This window comes from Sturnira hondurensis, unplaced genomic scaffold, assembly GCF_014824575.4.
Source record: "Sturnira hondurensis isolate 20B ecotype Veracruz unplaced genomic scaffold, ASM1482457v3 Scaffold0013537, whole genome shotgun sequence".
NCBI classification, from domain to species: domain Eukaryota; kingdom Metazoa; phylum Chordata; class Mammalia; order Chiroptera; family Phyllostomidae; genus Sturnira; species Sturnira hondurensis.
Genome location: NW_028086168.1, coordinates 1,038,218 through 1,059,081, shown reverse-complemented (window position 1 = coordinate 1,059,081; position 20,864 = coordinate 1,038,218). Strand labels below are relative to the sequence as shown.

Genomic DNA, 20,864 nt, shown 5'->3' with positions numbered 1-20,864 from the left:
TCTGTGATGGGAAGTACTGCCGTTCCTCACCCCAGTGCAGCCTGTCCGAGACTGTGCCGCGCCCGTGTCCTGGGCGGTGCTGGGAGGTGCTGTCGTGGCAGCTGCCGCCAGCCAGGTGTGGCTGTTGAACTGTCGGGCTGTGACAAGGACAGATTGGGGTGTGTTCTTACTGACAAATACACACCAGATTTCAGACTTCATGCAGAAACAAGAGCATGCATAATGTCTCAATACTTCTTGTTTTGATTACAGGTTGAAACAATAACATGTTGGCTCTATGAGGATAAATAAAATATATTATTCTTTTAATTTTACCTTTGTTTTTAAAAGAGCTAAAAAAATTTAAAATTATATATATGGTTTGGTTATGTTTCTGTTGGACAGCACTGGCCTATACAGTACCTTTGAATGTTTTTTTTTTTATAAAAATGCACGTGTTAAAATAGTTATTTCCCCAGTCATGACTGAAGTCTGGTGTCCTTGTGCTTCTCAGTATTCGGATGAGTTTGTCCAGTCGGCCTACCTGTCTCGCCGTCTTGCCTACTTTTGCGCCCGACGTCTTGCCCTGCTGCTGAGTGACAGCCCCGGCCTCCTCGCTGCCCACTCGCCCCACGTGATGATAGGACCAAACAGCTCGAGCATCGGGGCCCCTAGCCCTGGCGCCCCCGGCCCCGGCGTCAGCCCCGTGCAGCTGGCCTTCTCAGACTTCCTTTCTTGTGCACAGCACGGCCCCCTGGTGTATGGGCTGAGTTGTATGTTGCAGGTAAGTCCTCAGACCTGGTTACTTTATATTAAATTTCCCCGTAGGAAATAATTGTGGTGGGAACACATCCTCAGCGTTCACATCACAGCTTTAGTTTTTCCCTTAACCAAGTGATTAATAGATGGAAATTTCATGTTTTATTCCTGGTGTTAAATCAGGCTGAGAGAAGATCACTTGCATTAGTCTCTAAGAAAGTTCCTAGAGTAGTTGTTCTTTGTCAGAGCCATTAGTAGGTCAGTGATTAAAAATTATGGAGGGAATTCATAGAATGAGTCATCTGCATTACTGTTCTTCTGGAAGATCAGCTGCTTCTTCAACATTCTTTAGCTTCCTCCATTTACATCTTGAGTTGGTTGCCTTTCCCAAGCAATTTGTCACACTCTGTTCATGTGCCAGGCGTTACCGTTGGTGCAGTTTGTGACTGTCCAGTCGTGTGCCAGCTGCTGGGCTGACAGTAGGGAGTGAGATGCAGCCCTGCCCTGGGGAGCTCACAGGTTAGGGTTCAGGTCACATTTGGGGGGCTCTTTGCTAAGAGGCTTAGAGACAGGCCTTGCCATGAAGACTCGGTGGAGTTTACTGCTCTGTCGGGAAGACAGACTTGCAAATGGGCGGTTTTTGTACCCTGATGAGGGCTGCGGGGGGCCATGCACAGGGAGCTAAGGGAGGTGAGAAGCAGAGTTTCTGGTCCCACCTAGAATTCAGGGAAGCTTTCTGAAGGCGTGGTCCTGATTGCCGCTTACCATATGAGTTAAAAAGAAAAGGTGTACAGTCTTCCTGGCAGACCTGACAGCGTGGGCCAGGGCCTGGAGGGCTGATCGGTCCTCCTGTGTGCAGGTTGGTGTTAGTGGAACACAGAGCATGAAGTCTGTTGGTGGTCAGGGCACAGAAGACCCCCGCGTGCCTTCTGATTGGGCTGTCACTGAAGGATCTTATGCACGGAAGTGACACGGTCAGCTGTGTGGGTTAGTTAGATTGTTTTAACCACAGTAGCAGCATGATTTGTGGAAGTGGGGAGGTAGGGGAGAGAGAGACAAGGTGAAGAAATAAGGTTTAAGAGTCTAGGTGAGTTCAGTTTTGGACTATTTTTATCCATTAGGATCTCCAAGTAGACATTTTGAGAGGTGTTGCATGTCTCATCCCGAAGATGAGGGCAAACAACTGGCTAGTGTGTGGATTTGATTCATTCACGGCCATTTAGCTGGTCAGAAGTCTGGGAGGGGCGAGGGTACCTCAAGAGTCCGCAGTGAGAGAGGACCTGTGGCCCTGAGGGGCATGAGGGTGAGCGGCGGCAGAGGGCACTGTGCAGGAAAGTCAGGCCAGACGGGAGAGAGGATGGGGAGAGTATTAGTATAGAAGCAGAGACGGCGAGAGTACGGACAACACTGTTAAGTCTGTTATTTTAATAGCATTTATTGTGTTCTAGGCACTGTTCTAAGTTGTGACGCATTTTCAGTTACTAGTATTCTTTTTGTAACATTAATAATGAAGTGATGGAATTGAAACCCAGACTGCCTGGGTCCAGAGCCCACACTCTTAACAAGCACACGAAGCTGCTTCTTGAGGTACCGCAGAAAGTTTCCGTAAGTAGTCAGTAGTGGGCAGTGCCCAGTGGACTGGGGAAGTTTGGTAAGAAGGTGGCCGAACTTGTCTTTGACAATGAGGTTGTCATTGATGATCACCAGCTGGATGTTGGGTGAAGAGTCAGACTGAGGTGGGTTGGCCAATGATGCAGAATGAAGGGACAAGAGAGAACTCGCTGCTGGGGTGAATGGGGATTTTTTTTTTAATTTACTTTTGACCGGTGTGTTTGAACCTATTTCTAATCTAAGGGTAGACTAGCAGAGAGAGAGTGGAGAACAGGAGCAGAGGGGTGTTTGATAGACCAGGGTCCTGGCTGTGGGAGGCTATGGGAGGCTATGGAATTAAGCACACGGGGAAGAGCTCCATCGTGGACGGGAGACGAGCATTCCCGTGGCCACAGACGGGAGGAAGTGGGCAGGGATGTGTGCTCGTGGAGACAGCTGCGCCAGAGGGCTCAGAGACTTAACCGTCATCCCATCTGCCATCTGGGTGCCACAAACATGCCTCCTAGAATCTAGTATTTTTATTTTTAAATTCACTTTTTATAAAAAGGAAATGGCACGTTTATTCTCTAAGCTATTTTTGTTTGCTGTTGAGTGGCATGATAACATAATGGTGAAGACATACATTTTAAAATCATCTCAGACCTGATTTTGGCCTTTGCTCTCCCTGTGGGTAACTTTGACCTTGAAGCTCTGTTTCCCCAAGTGTACATGGGGGATGATGACAGTTCTTATTACCTGACAGGGTTAAGGTTATGAGGACAGAAAGCTTTCCGGGCAGTGTTGGGCACAGAGTAAATGTTAGCTAAACTTGAGCTGTACGATTTAATTTGCATTTAGGAGGCAGTGTGATTAGCATGCTGTTTCCAAGCATATTCGCTGAAATCAGTTTGGGCCTGTTTGTGGTCCTTCTGTCTCATCGTCCTCTTGCGTGGATTTGGGCAATAACAGCACCTGCCTCAGGGGCTTGTTGTGACGCAGCAGTGAGGTGGCCCTAGAAAACGTGGCAGGTAGGCTGGTTGAGTAGCACCGGCCTGTGAGGGTCGCAGCCAGGGTAGACGAGCTACAGTCTGTGGGCCAGATGCAGCCCACCAGCCATGATGGGCTTTATTTCTTCAATGAGTTATTAAAGCAAAAAAAAGAGGAATGTGTGACAGAAACTGTAGGTGAACTGAAAATCTTATACCATTTACTATCTGGCTTTTTACAGAAAAAATGTGCCGACTGCTAGTTCAGATTACTACCTGCCTGGCATTTATGAAGCTACTTGCTGTACCGTTATTTGAAATAGTAAAAAAAAAAATAAATAAAAATAAAAAATTCTGTTCTAGAGTTTATACTCTTAGAAATTACCTATTTAATTCCATCTCATTTTTTAAAATTTCATGACAAAAATTGTTTTAAGTGATGATTATTTCATTTTTATTGTGTCCTTGGTTTCCTGTACTAGATATTATACTTTCTCAATAGTTATACTTCCTCCCTTTCAAATTAATAATTCTTAGTTTTGTCTTGTGAATTGAAATATTGTGGGGTAAACTACTCATATTTTATTTTAAACTTTCTGGTAAGAAACTGTAAAAGTCATGGCAAGGGGTCATTTTTGCTGTGAGCTGTTGTTACACTTTTTCTTTTCTCCGAGTCTTTGGTTTTCCTGGTTTATTTCAGACTGTCACTCTCTGCTGCCCAAGTGCCTTGGTGTGGAATTACTCCACAAATGACAGTAAGAGCGTGAACCCCGGCTCGCCACTGGACCTGCTGCAGGTGGCTCCCTCCAGTCTCCCCATGCCGGGCGGGAACACGGCTTTCAATCAGCAGGTAGACTTTCTGTTGTGGTTTGATGAGGATTTTCATGTATTATTGTTACTATCATTTATTTTAACCCTCACTTGACGATATGCTTATTGATTTCGAGAGGGGAAGGGGAGGAGAGAGAGAGGGAGAGGAACAGCAATGTGAGAGAGAAACATCGACTGGTTGCCTCTCGCAAGCACCCTGACTTGGAGCAAACCCACAACTCAGGCATGTAGCCTGGCTGTGAATTGAACCCACGACCTTTTTGTCTTCCAGGATGATGCTCCAACCAACTGAGCCACACTGGCCAGGGCAGGGGTTCTCATTCTTGAGAGGCATCAGGGCATACTGAGTCAAGTGGATATTAACATTTCATGTGCTGGGTGACTTTCACAGCCTCGCCCGCCCCTGCTCTGGGTGACCTTGAGAAATATTTAGCCTCTGCAACCACCACAGAAGTTCATGTTGCTCTCTTCATTCTGGGCAGTTTTGGCAGAGTTCTGCTACCCACACAACAATTATGGTGATGGTTCTATATGACCACAGCTCTCATAGCACTAGTCTGTGATATTTAGCAATTACCACGTGTTTTTATTAGTGCTGGGTTACTTGGTTCAAAGATGTAAAGAAAATTTAACCAAAGAATGGTGACTCATATTCAGAATAAAGTCCCTGTTTTTGGCCAAGCAGTCTTAAATGAGTAAGTCATGGTTGGTGGCTTCCATACATAGAATAGCTGGAAGGTGGTATTTGGAACTTTTATGTTTCTATATGATGTCCTAAAAGATTTTCACTTACAAAGAATTTTGCAAGCATTTATTTTTGTGGGCATTTATGATTGAAAACTTTCATTGAGTCACCAACTGTAAATTTTAAAATGCATGCTTGGGCCACAGGCTGAGTTTCCTACAATGCAAATGCGGTCAAGACTGTGGTTCACCGTAGGATGGTCTGCTCATGCGGAAAAGCCCGACATGGTTTAGACAGCCACTGTGGCTTTCCAAGCCCAAGGTAATTAGAAGTGATTATTTTTCAGGTTCGGGCAAGGATTTATGAGGTAGAACAGCAGATAAAGCAAAGAGGCCGTGCGGTGGAGGTCCGGTGGTCTTTCGACAAGTGCCAGGAGTCAACAGCAGGTACAGAACCCGGCAGGGGGCGCTTTGGAGTGTGGGGCTTCTATGTCTTGCTTCTGATTTGTGCAAATTCATCCACATGTTGAATACGGGTGCTTTTTCACAAAGCCACCTCGCGAAATTTGAGGATGTTCTTTAGTTTAATACCCTGAAGATCCTGGCTGGCACGTCAGGCTTGGTTTTGTTGGCAGTTCTTCTGTGCTGAGATTTGCCAACAGATCTTTGCCAATGATTCCTTAAAATTTTTTTTGCACCGTGTAATAATGAGCCAAAGTGCTGTGCTGCTTTGGCTTCGTTCGGCCTCTGTAACGGCTCGCTGCATCCCCCGTGCAGGTGTGACCATCAGCCGGGCCCTGCACACGCTGGAAGTGCTGGACCGACACTGCTTTGACCGGACCGACTCCAGCAACTCCATGGAGACACTCTACCATAAGATTTTCTGGGCGCACCAAAACAGAGACAACCAGGAGGTAGTGGTCCTTCTCACCTTTTATTAGTGTTTTCTCTTATTTTTCATTCAGTACATTTTGCTAAAGCCTTTTCTATGAAGTGTTATATCTCATAAAGGGGTCTTCAGCCTGAAGTCATGTTCTTGTAGGACTGAAATGTCCCACAGTTACAAAAGCAGAACGTCCATTGTGCTGGTCTACCTACGTATGTTGATTGGAAAGACTTTTCTTCGTTTTATCATCGTTTCCCATCATTTCAGGATTAGCGGGATATTCTTTGCCTAGTGACTATACTGTATGTAGTGGTTGTGTATACCTCAGGAGGAGTAGATTTAGCACATCAGAAAGCAGTAGATGAAGACTTGTGGTGTTGGTTGTTGAGAAAGCTATAGATGGTGTTTTACTCAGAATTCACCAGAGAAACAGAACAGGTAGGGAAAAATTATGTGTGTGTATATTTACATAACAGCCAGAGTATGTACAGTCATTTGGTGCATAATGGTATTTGGTCAATGATGGGTAGCATCCGTGACAGTGGTCCCTTAGCTTCTAAAGGAGCTAAAAAATCCTTATTGCCCAGTGATGCTGTAGCATCATAACGCAGTGCAGCGCATTCCTCACACGGTGGTGGTGGTGTTGGCGCAAACAAACCTTCTGTGCTGCCTGTTGTGTACAAATACACTACGTAGTACTTGACAGTGACAGTAAGTTGACTGTTACCGGTTTGTGTATTTGCTGTACATTTTATTGTCATTTTAGAGTGTACTCTTTCTGCTTAGTAGAAAATGTTTGCTGTGAAGCAGTGTGCCGTATTTTGCCAGCAGCAACCTCGTACATCTCCCGTTTGCCATGTCTGATTGCATCATTTCTCCTGTGCTCGCTTTAATCTCCTGTTGTTTTGTGTGGTGCAGGCTCATAGCGTAGGAGCAGTAGGCTGTACCATACAGCTGTGTATGTAGTAGGTTATACCCTCTAGGTCTGTGTAAGTGCCCACTGTGATGTTTGCCTACTGACCCATTTCTCAAAACATATCCTAGTCCGTAAGTGGTATGTGACTGTATTTTAAGGAGTTGGCTCATGTGATTATGGGGCCGGCAAACCTGAAATGCGCAGGGCAGGCCCGCAGGTTGGGGAGCCAGGGAGGGGTGGATGTTGCAGCGTGAGTCTGAAGGCAGCCTGGGGCCACACATCCTTCTTCCTGGGGAAGCCCTGTGTTTTCTCTAAGGCTTTTTGCTGTTGGGATGAGGCTCGACCAGAATGTGGAGGATAGCGTGCTTTACTGAGCCTGCTGCTATAAATGTCATTTACATTACACGAAAAACCTTTATAGCAACATCTAAATTAATTTGACTAAAAAATTAGCCAGCCAACCTGACACACAGAATTAACCATCACACACAATTTTTGTCATATGCTTTCCCAGCAATAGATTGGTTCATTATTGAACTTAATCTATAAATGTAGAGTTTTTATTTTTTTGACTTTTTTTGGGAGAAATAAAGAGTTTGTGTATTTTTACAATGGAAAGTGCCTTGGTATGTGCTAGGCACCAGGAATGCAGGGCTAAGTCTGAAGACATGACGCCCACCTTCAAGGAGTACTTTAGTTGACTGATTATAAGTAGCTTTGGTTTTCATACTAGTCTTTGGGAATGCATGTATAGAAAGGAGAGATAAAATCACCACCACCACCACAAACCTTTTGTTATCCTTCATTTATGTGAACTTAATGTAAAACTTCCAGATTATTCTTTTTTGGAATATTTGTGAGTCAGCACTCTGCTTCTCAAAGACAAGGCTCAAGACCGTTGAGGCCAAGGAGGACATCGGAGTTGAGAGTGCGATACACAGACTGAGTGTAATTTCTCATTCACTCGAGCCTGAGTAGAAATGCCTCAGTACTTCTGGAGAGCATCCTGATGATACAATCTACGTCATTCTCTGCTTGTTGACACAGGGTAGAGTGTTACTGTGTTCTTTTGGGGTGGACACCTGAAAATGTCTTTTTGTAATAGAGACCTTCTTGAATAAGAGGCTTCAAGAATACTAAGATTTTTAGTGCATAGAAGTGAGCTCGTCTGGAAGGGAAATGGGGCTACCTGAGATTCCAGGTGTGCTTTTGGGTGTCTAGCCTGCTCGTGCTGGGTGTTGAGTAAAGGCTCCACTGTCCTCTGATGAGAGTGTTGCCTGGCCACACAAACCACTTCAGCTTTGTGGTGAGCGGGATTGTATAATACAACTTCGTAGTGAATGAAATGGGCAACTTCAGAACTATATGCCTCGTTCACCTGTAGAGAATGTTATTCACAGGCACCCTAAGGAGAAGATCATGAGTATCTTATCCAGGGCAGAAATTATGTTTGATGTTTTTGAATAAAATTATATTATCAGGTGGTCCCTCAAGCACAGTGGTCTCCAATGTGCAAGAAGAAATGATAAGAACTTCTGTTTAGATTACATTTTAAAACAACCTTAGTTTTAAGCACTTCTAAGTTTCATAATGAATATAATTGTTATGGTAGTATCATTCTAGAAATAAAAATCTGTGTGTAGTGAAAATATTCACTTAAAAAATATTGAGCTGTATGTGAGAGATGTTGGGAGATCACGCTAAGCTTCCTCTGCCTGAGGGACTTCACCCGGACAGTGGGAGGCGTGTGCCACTAGAGGGCGACATGTGCTCAGGGCTGCGTCCTGAATGCACCAGGCACAAACGCACTGCACTTCACTGGAAGGCCGTCAGTGTTGCCCGGTTGCCCTTTAGAAGTGATTATTGCGTGTTGACTCAACTCTGGGAGGATGTGATGTGAATGAGTGGCTCCTTTGTGGTTACTATGCTTCTAAAGGAAGTGAGGGAGACAAAAACTACATGTTAACCTGTAATTCAGACTGGTCCCCTTTCTTAATAATTGGCTGGAAAGAATAACAGGGTAGAGCCTTTTGAAATATTTAACATTATTTTTTTTTTACAATATGGCATTGGTAGTTACTTGTGTATGTGTGTCAGTGTGTGTATGTATATGTGTGCAAGTGACAATGTTTCATCTCTGAGCTGACTCTTTGCAGGGTTTGCTGTTTGCTTCTGAGTCACCTGATGTGCCTCTGGAATTTGTGTGTGAGCTGCAAAGCTGCGTTGACTCTGCTCAGCGCTGTGACCTTGAGCAGGTGGCTATTGGGCTCTGTGCGTCCGTGCCCTCACTTGTTAATGGGCACAGAGCAATTGACCTTTCTATCTCTAAGGAGACACCAGCACTTTCGGAATTGTGAGGCACTGTGTAAATATGTTTCAAATTGTTATTGTCAAACAACAATATTAGGATTGGATCGGAAGGACCAATGTAGTATTGTATTGGAAGTTACAGTTCTCTGGTAAGGAGGAGTTACATAATGTGGTATGGTTAGTATTCAGAAACACATCTCGCTTCCTTAAACTAGCCTCCCCTTTTTGGTTTTGTAGTTTATTAGGACTTAGGCAACATGATAGGTAATAGAAAATGTCCAAGTGTTGCAGTTGCAGTGAGTTTGAGGTTTGCTTTTGCTTTGAAGTCCTGTTTAGGTATGTCCGCACCCTGGGTTGCATGTCCTCTTTACTCAGATCTGTTTGGGAACTTTGAACTTCACTTTCCTTGATTCCCTTTTCTCTGGAACTGTTAAGGGGAAATACTGTCCTCTGCGCTGCCTTGTGGGGAGCGGGGAGAACAGCTAACCAGATGGGACGACGGGTCAGAGGTTCAGATTTGTGTTACGTAATATCTCAGTGTTTGGTAAAAGCCCACTGGAAACAAACAGTGATGCACAAAATGGAGGGATTCGGGGCCTTGGTCCTGCTCTTTGGTGGGACTGCGGTCACGAGAATGAGAGTAGTAGCTGACACTGTGCCCACAATGGGGTGTGACAGGCTGTGGAGTGCTTTCACTCCTTCTACACGGATGCACTGCTCCTGCACCCTCCCCCTCCTCTCCTTCCTGCTGCCCTCAGGTCCTGAGCTACTGCTTCTGTGTCAGGGCTTGGGTACGAGTTTGAGTAAGGGAGTGAAGATGCAAATCTGAAAACCCTTAACATTTACTTATTCTAGATCTATGCCATGTGAGTTTTTGTTCGCTGGAGTGTGGGGTGTGAGAATGTACTCAGCACAGAGCTTGTCACACGGCCACCAGATCGGTGCTGTGAACTGGTGGTGGGCTGCTGTGTACAGGCCGCTGGGAGGGTGGGGCTGCGGTGACCATGGACAAGACTTCTAGGAACAGGACAGCGTCTGTCGGATTCTACTTGGAATTGCAGACCCACTGTGGCCTGATCAGCATTTCAAGAGAACTTGGATACCACAATTTGTATGCTGACTTTTTCAGTCTCACAATACTCTGCCTGCCAGGCTGCATGTCTGGTGGTCCGTCATGTTTGTTCAGGTGCCTATCATTCTCCAACTCTGAGTATGTGCTTTATACAACATTTACTCATTTACTTGTCTGTTTAGTGTTTTAGAACCATTTGTACTCCTGGTGATGGGAGCAGAGAAGCCCGACATCTGTGTGAGGGAGTTACTGCATGGGGTGTGGGGACCTCCTGACTCCAAATCCCGACTGAGTCCGTCACTTGTGGCCTCACCTCTGAGCAGCAGGATGAAGGCGAGGCCCCTCAGCCCTCCAGAGCCCTTGGGCCACTTCCTTCCTCTTGGCTCCTCTCCTTGTTGATGGTGGGCGTGAGGGGAGAAGCAGCTGCATCTCTGGGTGCCTGTGGGATGTGGGTAGAAACGAAAGTGTAAAGTTGGCAGGAAGAGCTGCCTTTTCACTTCTCTCTCTGGTGCCCCAGGAAGAAAACTTTGTCCTGAGTCACGAGAAGGACGCACCAGCTGCACTGGACAGAACTGGTTGAAACAACTGCAGCCTGTGCATTTCCCCTTTCCCTGCTAGTAAACAAAAGCATCTCACACCAGAACCCTGGAAACCTGTGTATTTGATGTTTGATGCTTAGAATATTGTTAAAGCATTCTTTGAACAACTGTGAAGAGCACATGCTGATGATCGGAATGGCAGCCCGAAGTCCAGAGCACGTGCCTGGTTCACATGCCGGCCTCCAGGGCCAGAGCAGGTCTGTGTCAGTGTGGCTGATGCACCACCTGAGCGCCGTGAGCTCAATTAAAAGGCAGAATCTCGGGTTCTGGGACTGTGCTCGCCCCTGTTTGTCTTCCTGCCAGCTGGACTCCCATGGGCCTGGGTCTGTTTGTTCTGCTCACTGGCACCATGCCTGGGCCCACAGGTCCTGAGGAGATACTTATGAAATTTGTTTTGGGGGCTCATAAACATGCTGCTGGAACAGTGAGCTTTCAGGGAGACCCCTCTGTCTGACACAGCCCGGAGCGGTAGGAGTGAGTGTGCTGTGCACTCTGTCACTTTCACCAGCGGTGCCTGTTCAGATTCGCAGGGCAGTGTGTGCAGTGTGTGCAGGGCAGTGTGTGTGTGGCAGGAGAGTGCTCAGCTGCAAAATCAGGTTAGTGCATTTCTTTGGGCGTGTGTGGGCACTTCACTTACTCTCCATGAGTGTCAATATCGTCATTCGTGAAAGGACATTCTGTCTACTGATACTGTGAGAATGACATGAAATCTTACAGAGAAAACATTTAGATACTCGTAGGGCCTAGATGTTAATCCTAGCTACTATTTTTACTGATGATGTATTTTGGGAGACAGAAACTCTTTAGAGATGGAAGGAATATGATCCCTCGGGGCTACTGTGAACAGACAGACCTACCCCCTTATTCCCAACTGTCCATCACACAGTCTGCTAATTTATAAAGTACAGCCAGGATCTGTCATTCTTTTTTACATTCTTTGGTTTTCACAAAGCCTTTTACCTTCAGTAGGGAAAGCAGAGGATGGGGTTGGCCCACCAAGGTGAGGTGGTTGCAGTGCCGTGTTGTAAAGTAGCTCATGTCCATTTCAGTGTTTAGGGTCTCTTGCCTTTTCATTCCCTTCCCTTCCCCTTCTCTTGCCTCCCACCCCCTCTCCTTCCCTCTTCTCCTCTTTCCTTTCCTTCATTTCATTTCTCTTTTAGTTAACATTGCTTAATGTAAGGAAACTATTTTAGTCCTTTTTTTTTCATTTTAGTCACTTTTCAAAGCCAACACTAAAGGGAGTCTAACAACGCAAAAGTCAGGCAAACAGGGAAAACATACCTGCATGACATCCCATTGAGCTGCCCTGTGCCGAACTGTCACAGCTGCTGTTGGTGCTGGGGCTCACCCTGCTGCAATCTGCGGCCCTTGGGAAGTCACATGTTTTCCTACCGGATCTCCCTAGGAAGCGCTGCTCATCTTTTACAGCTACCATTTTCTTCTTTTTAAAAATAAATCCAAACATGAATAAATAAAAGGGCAGTTATAGTAACATGATTGGGGACAAAATTGTGTGTCCAGACATCGAGACTTTGCCATCCTAGAGAAGGGCCAGCACTGCCTTCATTTAGACCGGGGTGGGCCTGGCTTTGTGTTTGACCACGTGCACAAGTCTGTCTGTCTTCTTCAAACTGTTCTTCCGAGTACTTCAGGGGCCCTGCTTTAAGTGTGTTCTATCACCTAATTTTATTTTTCCCTGGCCAGTGCCGTGCATGTTTTAAAAAATTCTTTCATCTCCATCTTTATAGGTGAGGAAAGGGGGGCTTAGAGAGGACAAGTACATTGTCCCAGCTCCCACCCAGCTCATTCGTGGGAGGGCAGGAGTTGGGACTCTGTATGGTTCCACAGTGGCACTCGGACTTAGTGCCTTCTGTTCTTTGAACCCCTTTCAAAAATAATTAGATTTTAGGTAACTGTAGCTGAGCAAACCAATGTCAGATGCAATTTTAGAAAAAGAAGTGTAAAACCTTTGTAATTGCCTTAAACAATCTCCGCATATTATTAATATTGGCACATTTTTTCTTAAGGAATAATCTCTAATTTTTAAGTTTGTTTGGCAGTTTTAACATAGTAAGCAATATCTAAGTTAGAAGAAAGCCTAAATGCTCAAGCTGAGCAACCTGGTCTTTGTAGGACGGCTCAGACTTGAGGCCCACTCAGGATTCGAAGCCCCGATTTGAATCCTGCTTTGCTGCCAGGTGGCTGCCTAGCCTCGGGCCAGTCGCTTACCTCCTTCAGTACCATTCATTCTCTTTGTCCGGTGCCCTTCCTGGGAGCCCTGTTTGTAGGGAAGCGTGTGGCAAACAGTAAGTGCCGCTTATTATGTTCTTTTTTAAAAAAATATATTTTATTGATTATGCCATTACAGTTTTTCTGATTTCCCCCCTTGATTCCCCTCCACCCTGCACACCCCTCCCCCACTATACCCCCCCCCTTTAGTTTATGTCCACGTGTCTCAAGATCTTTAGACTCTATATTTCCCCTACTATTCTTGCCCTCCCCCCTGTCTATTTTCTACCTACCGGCCAGGCTACTTATTTTCTGTATCTTCTTCCCCCTTCTCCTCCTCCCACTCCCCTGTTGCTAACCCTCCATGTGATCTCTGTTTTTATGGTTCCGCTCCTGATCTAGCTGTCCTCTTAGTTGGCTTTTGTTTTAGGTGTGGTTGTTATTAACTGTGAATGTGCTGTCCTTTCACTGTTCATATTTTTTATCTTTTTCTTAGATAAGTCCCTTTAACATTTCATATAATAAGGACTAGGTGATGTTATGTTCTTGGCTGGGCAACTCTGGTCGTGAAGTCAGAAGACTCTAGCACCATCTTTTAGAAATTGTTATTTCCCTTGTTCTCATTTCCTTTATTATTTGTAAAAGGCAAGTAGCACAGTGCTGGCTGGTGTGGCTCAGTTGGTTAGAGCATTGTCCCGTAGACTGAAATTTGAGGGGTCAGTTCCTGGTCAGGGCACATGCCTGGGTTGTGGGTTCGATCCCCGGTTCATATGCATACGAGGGGCACTGATTGATGTTTCTCCCTCTCCCTCTCCACCCTTCCTCTTTCTCCAAACTCGATGAAAAGAAAACCTCTTAGGTGAGGGTTGTCTTTTCTTAAAGGCAAGCAGTACAGTTTACTGGCCCATAGAGCGATGACTTGGAAATTATGTCTAATGTTGTAATTATTGTCAGGATTAGGGACATGGCGCTTCTCAAGGACTTTCAGAGGGATTTACTTTGTGACAATAGTGTTAGCTCACCCATGAGTTTGGCTGTCGCACAGTTACACATTTCGCAAAACTTTTCTTCGTTTGTATGATGTAAGTGTTGATTTGGCTGAAGGAGAGCAAATTTCTTTTTCTGGCACAGTGCCAATTAATGACAATTCGTTGATATGAATGCTCAAAAAATGGTTTTAATTCTGTTTTCTTATCTTTTCTTCCCAGAACTATACTATTTTTAACTGCTGTTTTGGAAAGAAAGGACATCTTTTTTGTTTCATGGTGTATGTTTTGTTTCAGCACTGATTGATTCTGAGGATGAGAGAGTAGGAAAACTTGCCCCTTACAGAATCAGCCATTCCAAATATCTTTTGGAAATGTGTACATGTGAAAGCATTCATGTTTATGAATATTTTTGAATAATGAATGCTGTTTATATTTAAGTGGTAAATCTTGTGAGCTCGTTACTTTATATGGTGATACTGTTAGAAACACTGTGTGTGACTGAGCCCAGCAGGCTCATTACGCCCTAACAGTAGCTCAGACCCGTTTCCAACTTGCGAGACTCCTGTGTCCGTCCAGATCTCCACGGTGCGCCCCAGACCTCGGGAACTGCTGCCACCACGCTGCATACCATTCATATTATTTATTGGGTCTATTATATGAGTAATGTTTTTATCCCGATATGACCATTTTGTTTAATCTTGACTAAAGCGATGAATTATATTTATAAACATGCCCTTTTAGTGTTCAGATTAAAGAGCTTTATTTAGGGCCCTGACCAGTGTGGCTCAGTGGGTTGGGTATTGTCCCATGAGGCAAAAGGTTGTTGGTTGATTCTGGTCAGGGCACCTGCCTGGGTTTCGGGTTCGTCCCTGGTTGGGGTGTGTACAAGAGGCAGCCAGTCAGTGTTTCTCTATCACATCGATGTTTCTCTCCCTTTCTTCCTTTCTCCTTTACCCTCTCTCTAATAAACAAACAAACAAATAAATAAATAAAATCTTAAAAATTTTTTAAAAAGACCTTTTTTTAGTATCTAATGTCCAGTCAAGTTTGCTATTGCTTACAGTAACAAGCCATTGATTTTCCCTGTTCTCTTCTATGGTTTTATTTATCTGCGTATTTATTTATAGAGAGAAGAGACGGGAGGGAGAAACAGAGGGAGAGAAATATTACGTGCTGCCTTTCTCACGCCCCAACCAGGGGCCTGGCCCATAGTCCAGGAAAGTGCCCAAACTGGGAATCAAACCAGTGACCTTCTGGTTTATGGGATGATGCCCAACCAACTGGGCCTCACCAGTCAGGGCTATGGTATTGTTTTATAATGTAGGTTGTATATTTAAAATGGTAAACGATCTCACCAAATATCTTCTGATTTCTAAAGGAAATCTGCCTCAGATGTAGTTGCAATTATATTCCCTACTTTGTTTGTTAAAGAATACAAGACCTATGGTTAGCTTCTAGATACCATTAGGTTGTTGAGTAAGAATTGAATTAAGCTTAATCTATGAGGTTTGTGCTACCCTCCCCCAGGAAGAAAAAAAATGTGACAGGTGCCCCTTATGATGAAAACTTTCTTCACATTTGGAACACCTATACTATAGATGTAGAAAGCACTCTTAATAATGATTATTGGCAACGGGATTAATAGTTTCAGTGTTTTACCACTGGGGGTGTGTCCCAAGTTCATGCGGTCAGATGAACAATTCTGTTTTTTAAGGGACCTTACTGATTTTTGAACTTTTGAATTACTTGTTCTCGTTATAGAAGATTTTCCTGCTTGTGATAGTTATACACACAGTACACGGATACATTCCTGATGTCAAGGACTCCCTTTCAGTCAACGCCTTGGAACCCTGCCCTACTCTCCTGCCGAGAATGGGGGCTACCAGCCTCCCTGCTGTGGGGCCAGGCTCTCCATGTCCCTGACCTAGCAGTTTTGAGACTTTTAACATTTTTCGAATGTTAGGCCTCACTTTGTTCAACAATCATATGGTGGTGTGAAAAGCATTGAAAAGGGGGATTCTGTGTTTTGTGAGAAGTAACTGTTGTTCGTTTTGGCCCGTATACTTTGGATATTTTCCTAGGCACATTTGTGTGCATAGGTGTGAACACTGAAGACTGACAGGATTTTCTTCTGCTTAATATTGTCCATCACATTTTGCTTATTTATTTTGTTCTGTCTGTGGTGCTCAATTCTTTTATTCTTACAAAGTTTTCCATTTATCTGGGTTGGTGGGGGGGTTAGATGATTATTTTATGTGAACTGTTGCCTTATCCTTTCAAACATTTGTTCATTTTTCTTCACATTGAGTAATCTTTTAGAATGATGCTAAATAAGACTGTTGGGGTCTGCATCCTTGATTCATTAAGTTAGGAATGGAAATGCTTCTGGTGTTTTACATTTAGTCAACTTTTGGGTACATCAAATGTTTTTCCCTGTGAAGTAAGTATATCTGTTGGGGGGGTGAGGAACATAAGATATTAGACCGCCCCTCTCCCCCCAGCCATTCTCCTTGTGTTTTCCTTCAGGTCCATGTAGTGCAGGACATTGCTTTTATATTCTTTCATTTAAAACTATCTATTGAACCTGCCACGTGTCAGGCACTGTGGGAAAGGTTGAAAATACAACCATGCAGAAGGCCCACCCCAGCCTTGTATGAGCATCTGGTCTAAGAACTGCTGGAAGGGGAGTGAAGTTGTTGGTAGTTCACTCCTATGGCTTCCTTTTCTGTATGACAATTAGATTAGAAGTTGGGCTGGTGCCCAGAGAGGTGGGTGGCAGTGGCTGGTCGGAGCAGAGTCTGTGTGACCCACTTGGGAGACTTCCATATCGCCATGCTGTCCTTGTGCTTCCAGTGATCTTGCTTCGCCTGAAATTGGGAGCAACAGCATGCGTGGGCTTTGGAATTAGGCCTCCTAGTTCTCCCACTTTTGATCTCCATGCCCTTGGCCGCCTCACTTACCCTCTAAACCTCCGTTTTCTTATCTGTAAAATGGGAATAACAATGCCTACTTCCAAGTTTCTTGTTGAAGTAAGAGATGATATAAGTAAAACACCTAGTGCCTGCTCAATAAATACTTTTTAAAGTATTTTTAAAAGAAAAATGATTTTATTTATTTATCTTTAAAGGGGAAGGGAAGGAGAGAGGGAGAGAAATATCAATGTATGGTTGCCTTTCGTGCGTCCTCTGCTGGGAACTGGCCCGCAACCCAGGCATGTGCCCTGACTGGGAATTGAACCACAGTCCTTTGGTTTGCAGGCCTGAGTTCAATCTATTGAGCTACACCAGCCAGGGCTCAGTAAATATTTTTGATTATTACTACTGCTACTATCTGTGGTTGGAAATTTACAGCTGTTAATATTGTTGCCATGACTACATGTTTTCATTTATGCCTAGGACAGAATTCAGGCTCTTGGCCCCCTTGTCCAAGAGGTACTTTCTTTAGTAGTGCTCAAGGGTATGCCTACTCTTCATAATGGACATTTGAAGCCAGTAGCTGGAGATCTAATAACCATGAATCTATGTTTTGAAAGATGCATATCACAAGGAAGTCAATATCAGTATTACAGAACAAGGAGATGGACTGAGCACCATCAGAACAAGGAGAGGCTGTGAGCACCAAGGGTGGAAGGCAGAAGAGCCCAGGGCAGCTAGTTCCTTTCCCCAGAGTTACATTGTGGCAGGGGTTTTGTTAATTAGTTGAATGATATGGCGAAATCATTGAGCATCTTTATGTCTTGGGGCTTTTATCTGCAAAATGGGGATACTAATAATTAGCCCGTAGAAAATGGGGATTAAAATAATTCCTAAAACACATTTATTGCAGTCTCTGTGAACTGAGTAAGCACTCGATAAATATGAATTATCTCTATTACTGCCACCTTCAAATTTGCCAAGTTAACTTTCTTAAGTGACTTGGAAAGTGATTTAGTCTATACTATGCTATTTTACATTTTACTTTAGCCTATACTATGTTTTACAAATTTATTAGGTGAATGAGAAATTTACATTTAAGATCAAGGACTTTCCATTTTTAACTTTTGTTTTGTGTCTACTTAGGTCAGTTATGGGTGCTAAGACATTAGTAATGACTAAAATAAGCAATAAATCGTCTAAAAAGCTTATGCTACACAATCGGTATTTGACCAGAATATAAACAATTTCATTTGGTCAGGGCTAGTCTCCTTTAACACCCAGACTTTTACGAGGTTAAGCATAGAGTGGTACACCTCATGCGTACCTGATAACTTTTCCTTGTGTTCAGAGAATCTCCTAAATTCTCCACTGCCTATGGAAGCTCTGGATCCAGAATGTAGCATTAAAGCCGAGAGGATGGGGTACTATAGCTGGTGACCCCTCCTTGCACCACCTGGGGCAGGAGGAAAACAGTACTCCCAGGAAAAGGAGGGTGCGGCTCCCGGGAGAAGGAAGAGAACGGTGGGCAGAGCCGAGAACGCCCCCTTTTGGTTTCCGGAGGACTTGGAATTTATTGCTGATCATGCGTCCTTGACCTCCCCTTTTCTCTATTTACTTCCAAGCCTCTCCTGTCTACCTTTCTTATTTATATGTCTTTAATTAGGTAATGAAATATCACCATTTGTGTGCAGAAAAATAGAAATAAAAACAAAACAACTCCCACAACATTTTTGTACTTCCATTGCTGGAGACACGTGCTTGTGCCGATTAAACCGTCAGCATGGACTGTTTTCTCCCTGGAAGGTCACTCTGCTTTTATTGATTTGACCCCTTCATGTGCCCCTTTCAGCTTTCAGAAGGAATCTTCCCCAGTTCCTGGCTGAGATGGAAAGAGGTTTGATAGCATGCTTCACTGATGCCTGGAGCACTCATATCTTTTTACTTTAAGATAACTTCCCTGGGCTATGTTCTCAGAGATTGAATTATTGGAGCAAATAATATGAACTTTTAAGATTCTTGTTATATAATAGAAATTACATTAAAAAGGGAAGCATCAATTTTTATTCCTACAAAGTGATGCATAGGAATCTATTTATAGCTAGTTCCTAGATTAGGGCCTAGTAGTAGTAGGTGGCAAATACATATTTATTGAATGAATTAGTAAGTAATGAATAAATGAGGCTACTACCAATTTCATGGTACTCTTTTACTGTGTTATCATTAAACTTTTTTTACAGATTTTTAATTTTGTATTGTAGCCTCTTACATTTCTCATTTAATCAGCAGTCCTCTGCTGCTGTAATTCTTTGAACCACAACTGTGTTTTCCACTTTTTAGGTTTTTGCTTAGAACTACTTAAACTTAATTCCCTATTGCTGCTGTAACAAGGTATCAGAAACACAGTGGTTTTAAAACAGCACAGATTCATTCTCTCCTAGTTCCGAAGGTTGTGACCTACCGGGTTGCAATCAAGCCATTGGTCAGGCTGTATTCCTGCGGGGTGGGGGTGGGGGGTCCTGGGGAGGATCATCTCCTTACATTTTCCAGTTTCTGAGGCCTCAGCTTGTGTTCCCTCACCCCATGGTCATAGCCAGCAATGGTGCATCTTTACGTCCCTCCTTGACTCTGGCTGCTGCTTCCTTTGTCACAGTTCATTCTCCGACTCTCCCCCTCCCTTCCCTTCATATAGGAAGGAATTAAGCACCCCTGTGATTACTTAAGGACCGTCCATATAATCCAGGGTACCCCCAACATCTCTAGGCTCTAAACTTAATCACAGTCCAGAGTCCCTTTTGCCATTTACGATAACATATTCACAGGTCCTGGGATTAGGATGAGGACATCTTTGGGGGGGTGGGGGGGGTCATAGTTCTGCCTGCCACCTACTTTGTTTTTGCTTTTGTTGATCTCTGTTTTGAAATTTAATTCTTTAAGATAGTTCTTAAATGCTACCTTCTAAAAGAAACATCTAATAAATCCCTTCTGCTGTCTCTGTGCTCCTAGTGAATGTTGTTGTGTTTCTGAGATAATTTTCATGTCCTTTTACTGTTCATCTAAATTATTTACGTACGTGTGTATCTGCTTCACTTTGTCATCTTGTTAAAGGCAGGGCCTGCGTTTAATTTATATCTTGAACTACTAGCGTACCTCAAATTTTTGCCTTGAAGTTATTACATGTTAAAATAATATTTATTAAGTTTCATTTAAACAATTATTAGTTGTTTAAAGGAAAAGAAGCTTAATATTTTTAGAAATTTGTTTTTAGGATGAAAATGCGTTTCAACTTATATATTTGAAATCATGATGTCCTAGTGACAGGAAGTTAATTTGGCAGGCAAGTGGAAGCCGCCGTCTGATAATTTTCTAACAGCTGATTGGTGCAGAGCAGTGGGGCAGGGCACAAGGCCTTGGTCTGTGGCGACCATGAGCTGTGGGTGTCTGTTTGGATCAGACTGATAGGATGTACCCTGGAACTGGTGTGGAGAGTCAAATAAGCAAAGTATTCCCATTATTTTTTTAAAAATATATTTTATTGATTATACCATTACAGTTGTTCTATTCCCCCGCTTCAATCCCCTCCACCCGCACCTTCCCTCCCCCACCATTCTCCCCCCCTTAGTTTATAACCACGTGTCTTAAGTTCTTTGGATTCTATATTTCCCCCACTATTCTCACCCTCCCCCCTATCTATTTTCTACCTACCATCTATGCTATTTTCTGTGCCTTCTCCCCCCTTCTCCCCCTCCCACCCCCCTATTTCTAACCCTCCATGTGTTCTTCATTTCTATGGTTCCACTCCTGATCTAGCTGTCTTCTTGGTTTCCTTTTGTTTTAGGTGTGGTGGTTAATAACTGTCTGTTTGCTGTCCTTTCACTGTTAATATTTTTCATCTTCTTTTTCTTATATAAGTCCCTTTAGCATTTCATATAATAAGGGCTTGGTGCTGATGAACTCCTTGAACTTGACCTTATCTGAGAAGCACTTTATCTGTCTTTCCATTCTAAATGAAAGTTTTGCTGGATAAAGCAATCTTGGCTGTAGGTCTTTGGATTTCATGACTTGGAATACTTCTTTCCAGCCCCTTCTTGCCTGTAAGGTCTCTTTTGAGAAATCCGCTGA

General features: G+C 43.8%; 1 protein-coding gene across 5 annotated transcripts in view; it reads left to right on the top strand.

The window, feature by feature from the left end:
• The window catches only part of MED12L (mediator complex subunit 12L), a 320,705-nt gene that overhangs the window by 72,427 nt on the left and 227,414 nt on the right, over positions 1–20,864 (top strand). For all 5 annotated transcript variants that reach the window (XM_037061801.1, XM_037061803.1, XM_037061804.1 and 2 more), the window contains exons 7-10: positions 494–763; positions 4,015–4,164; positions 5,177–5,276; positions 5,607–5,743. In XM_037061801.1, coding sequence (XP_036917696.1) covers positions 494–763; positions 4,015–4,164; positions 5,177–5,276; positions 5,607–5,743 — 657 coding nt within the window. The remainder of the gene's footprint in view (positions 1–493; positions 764–4,014; positions 4,165–5,176; positions 5,277–5,606; positions 5,744–20,864) is intronic.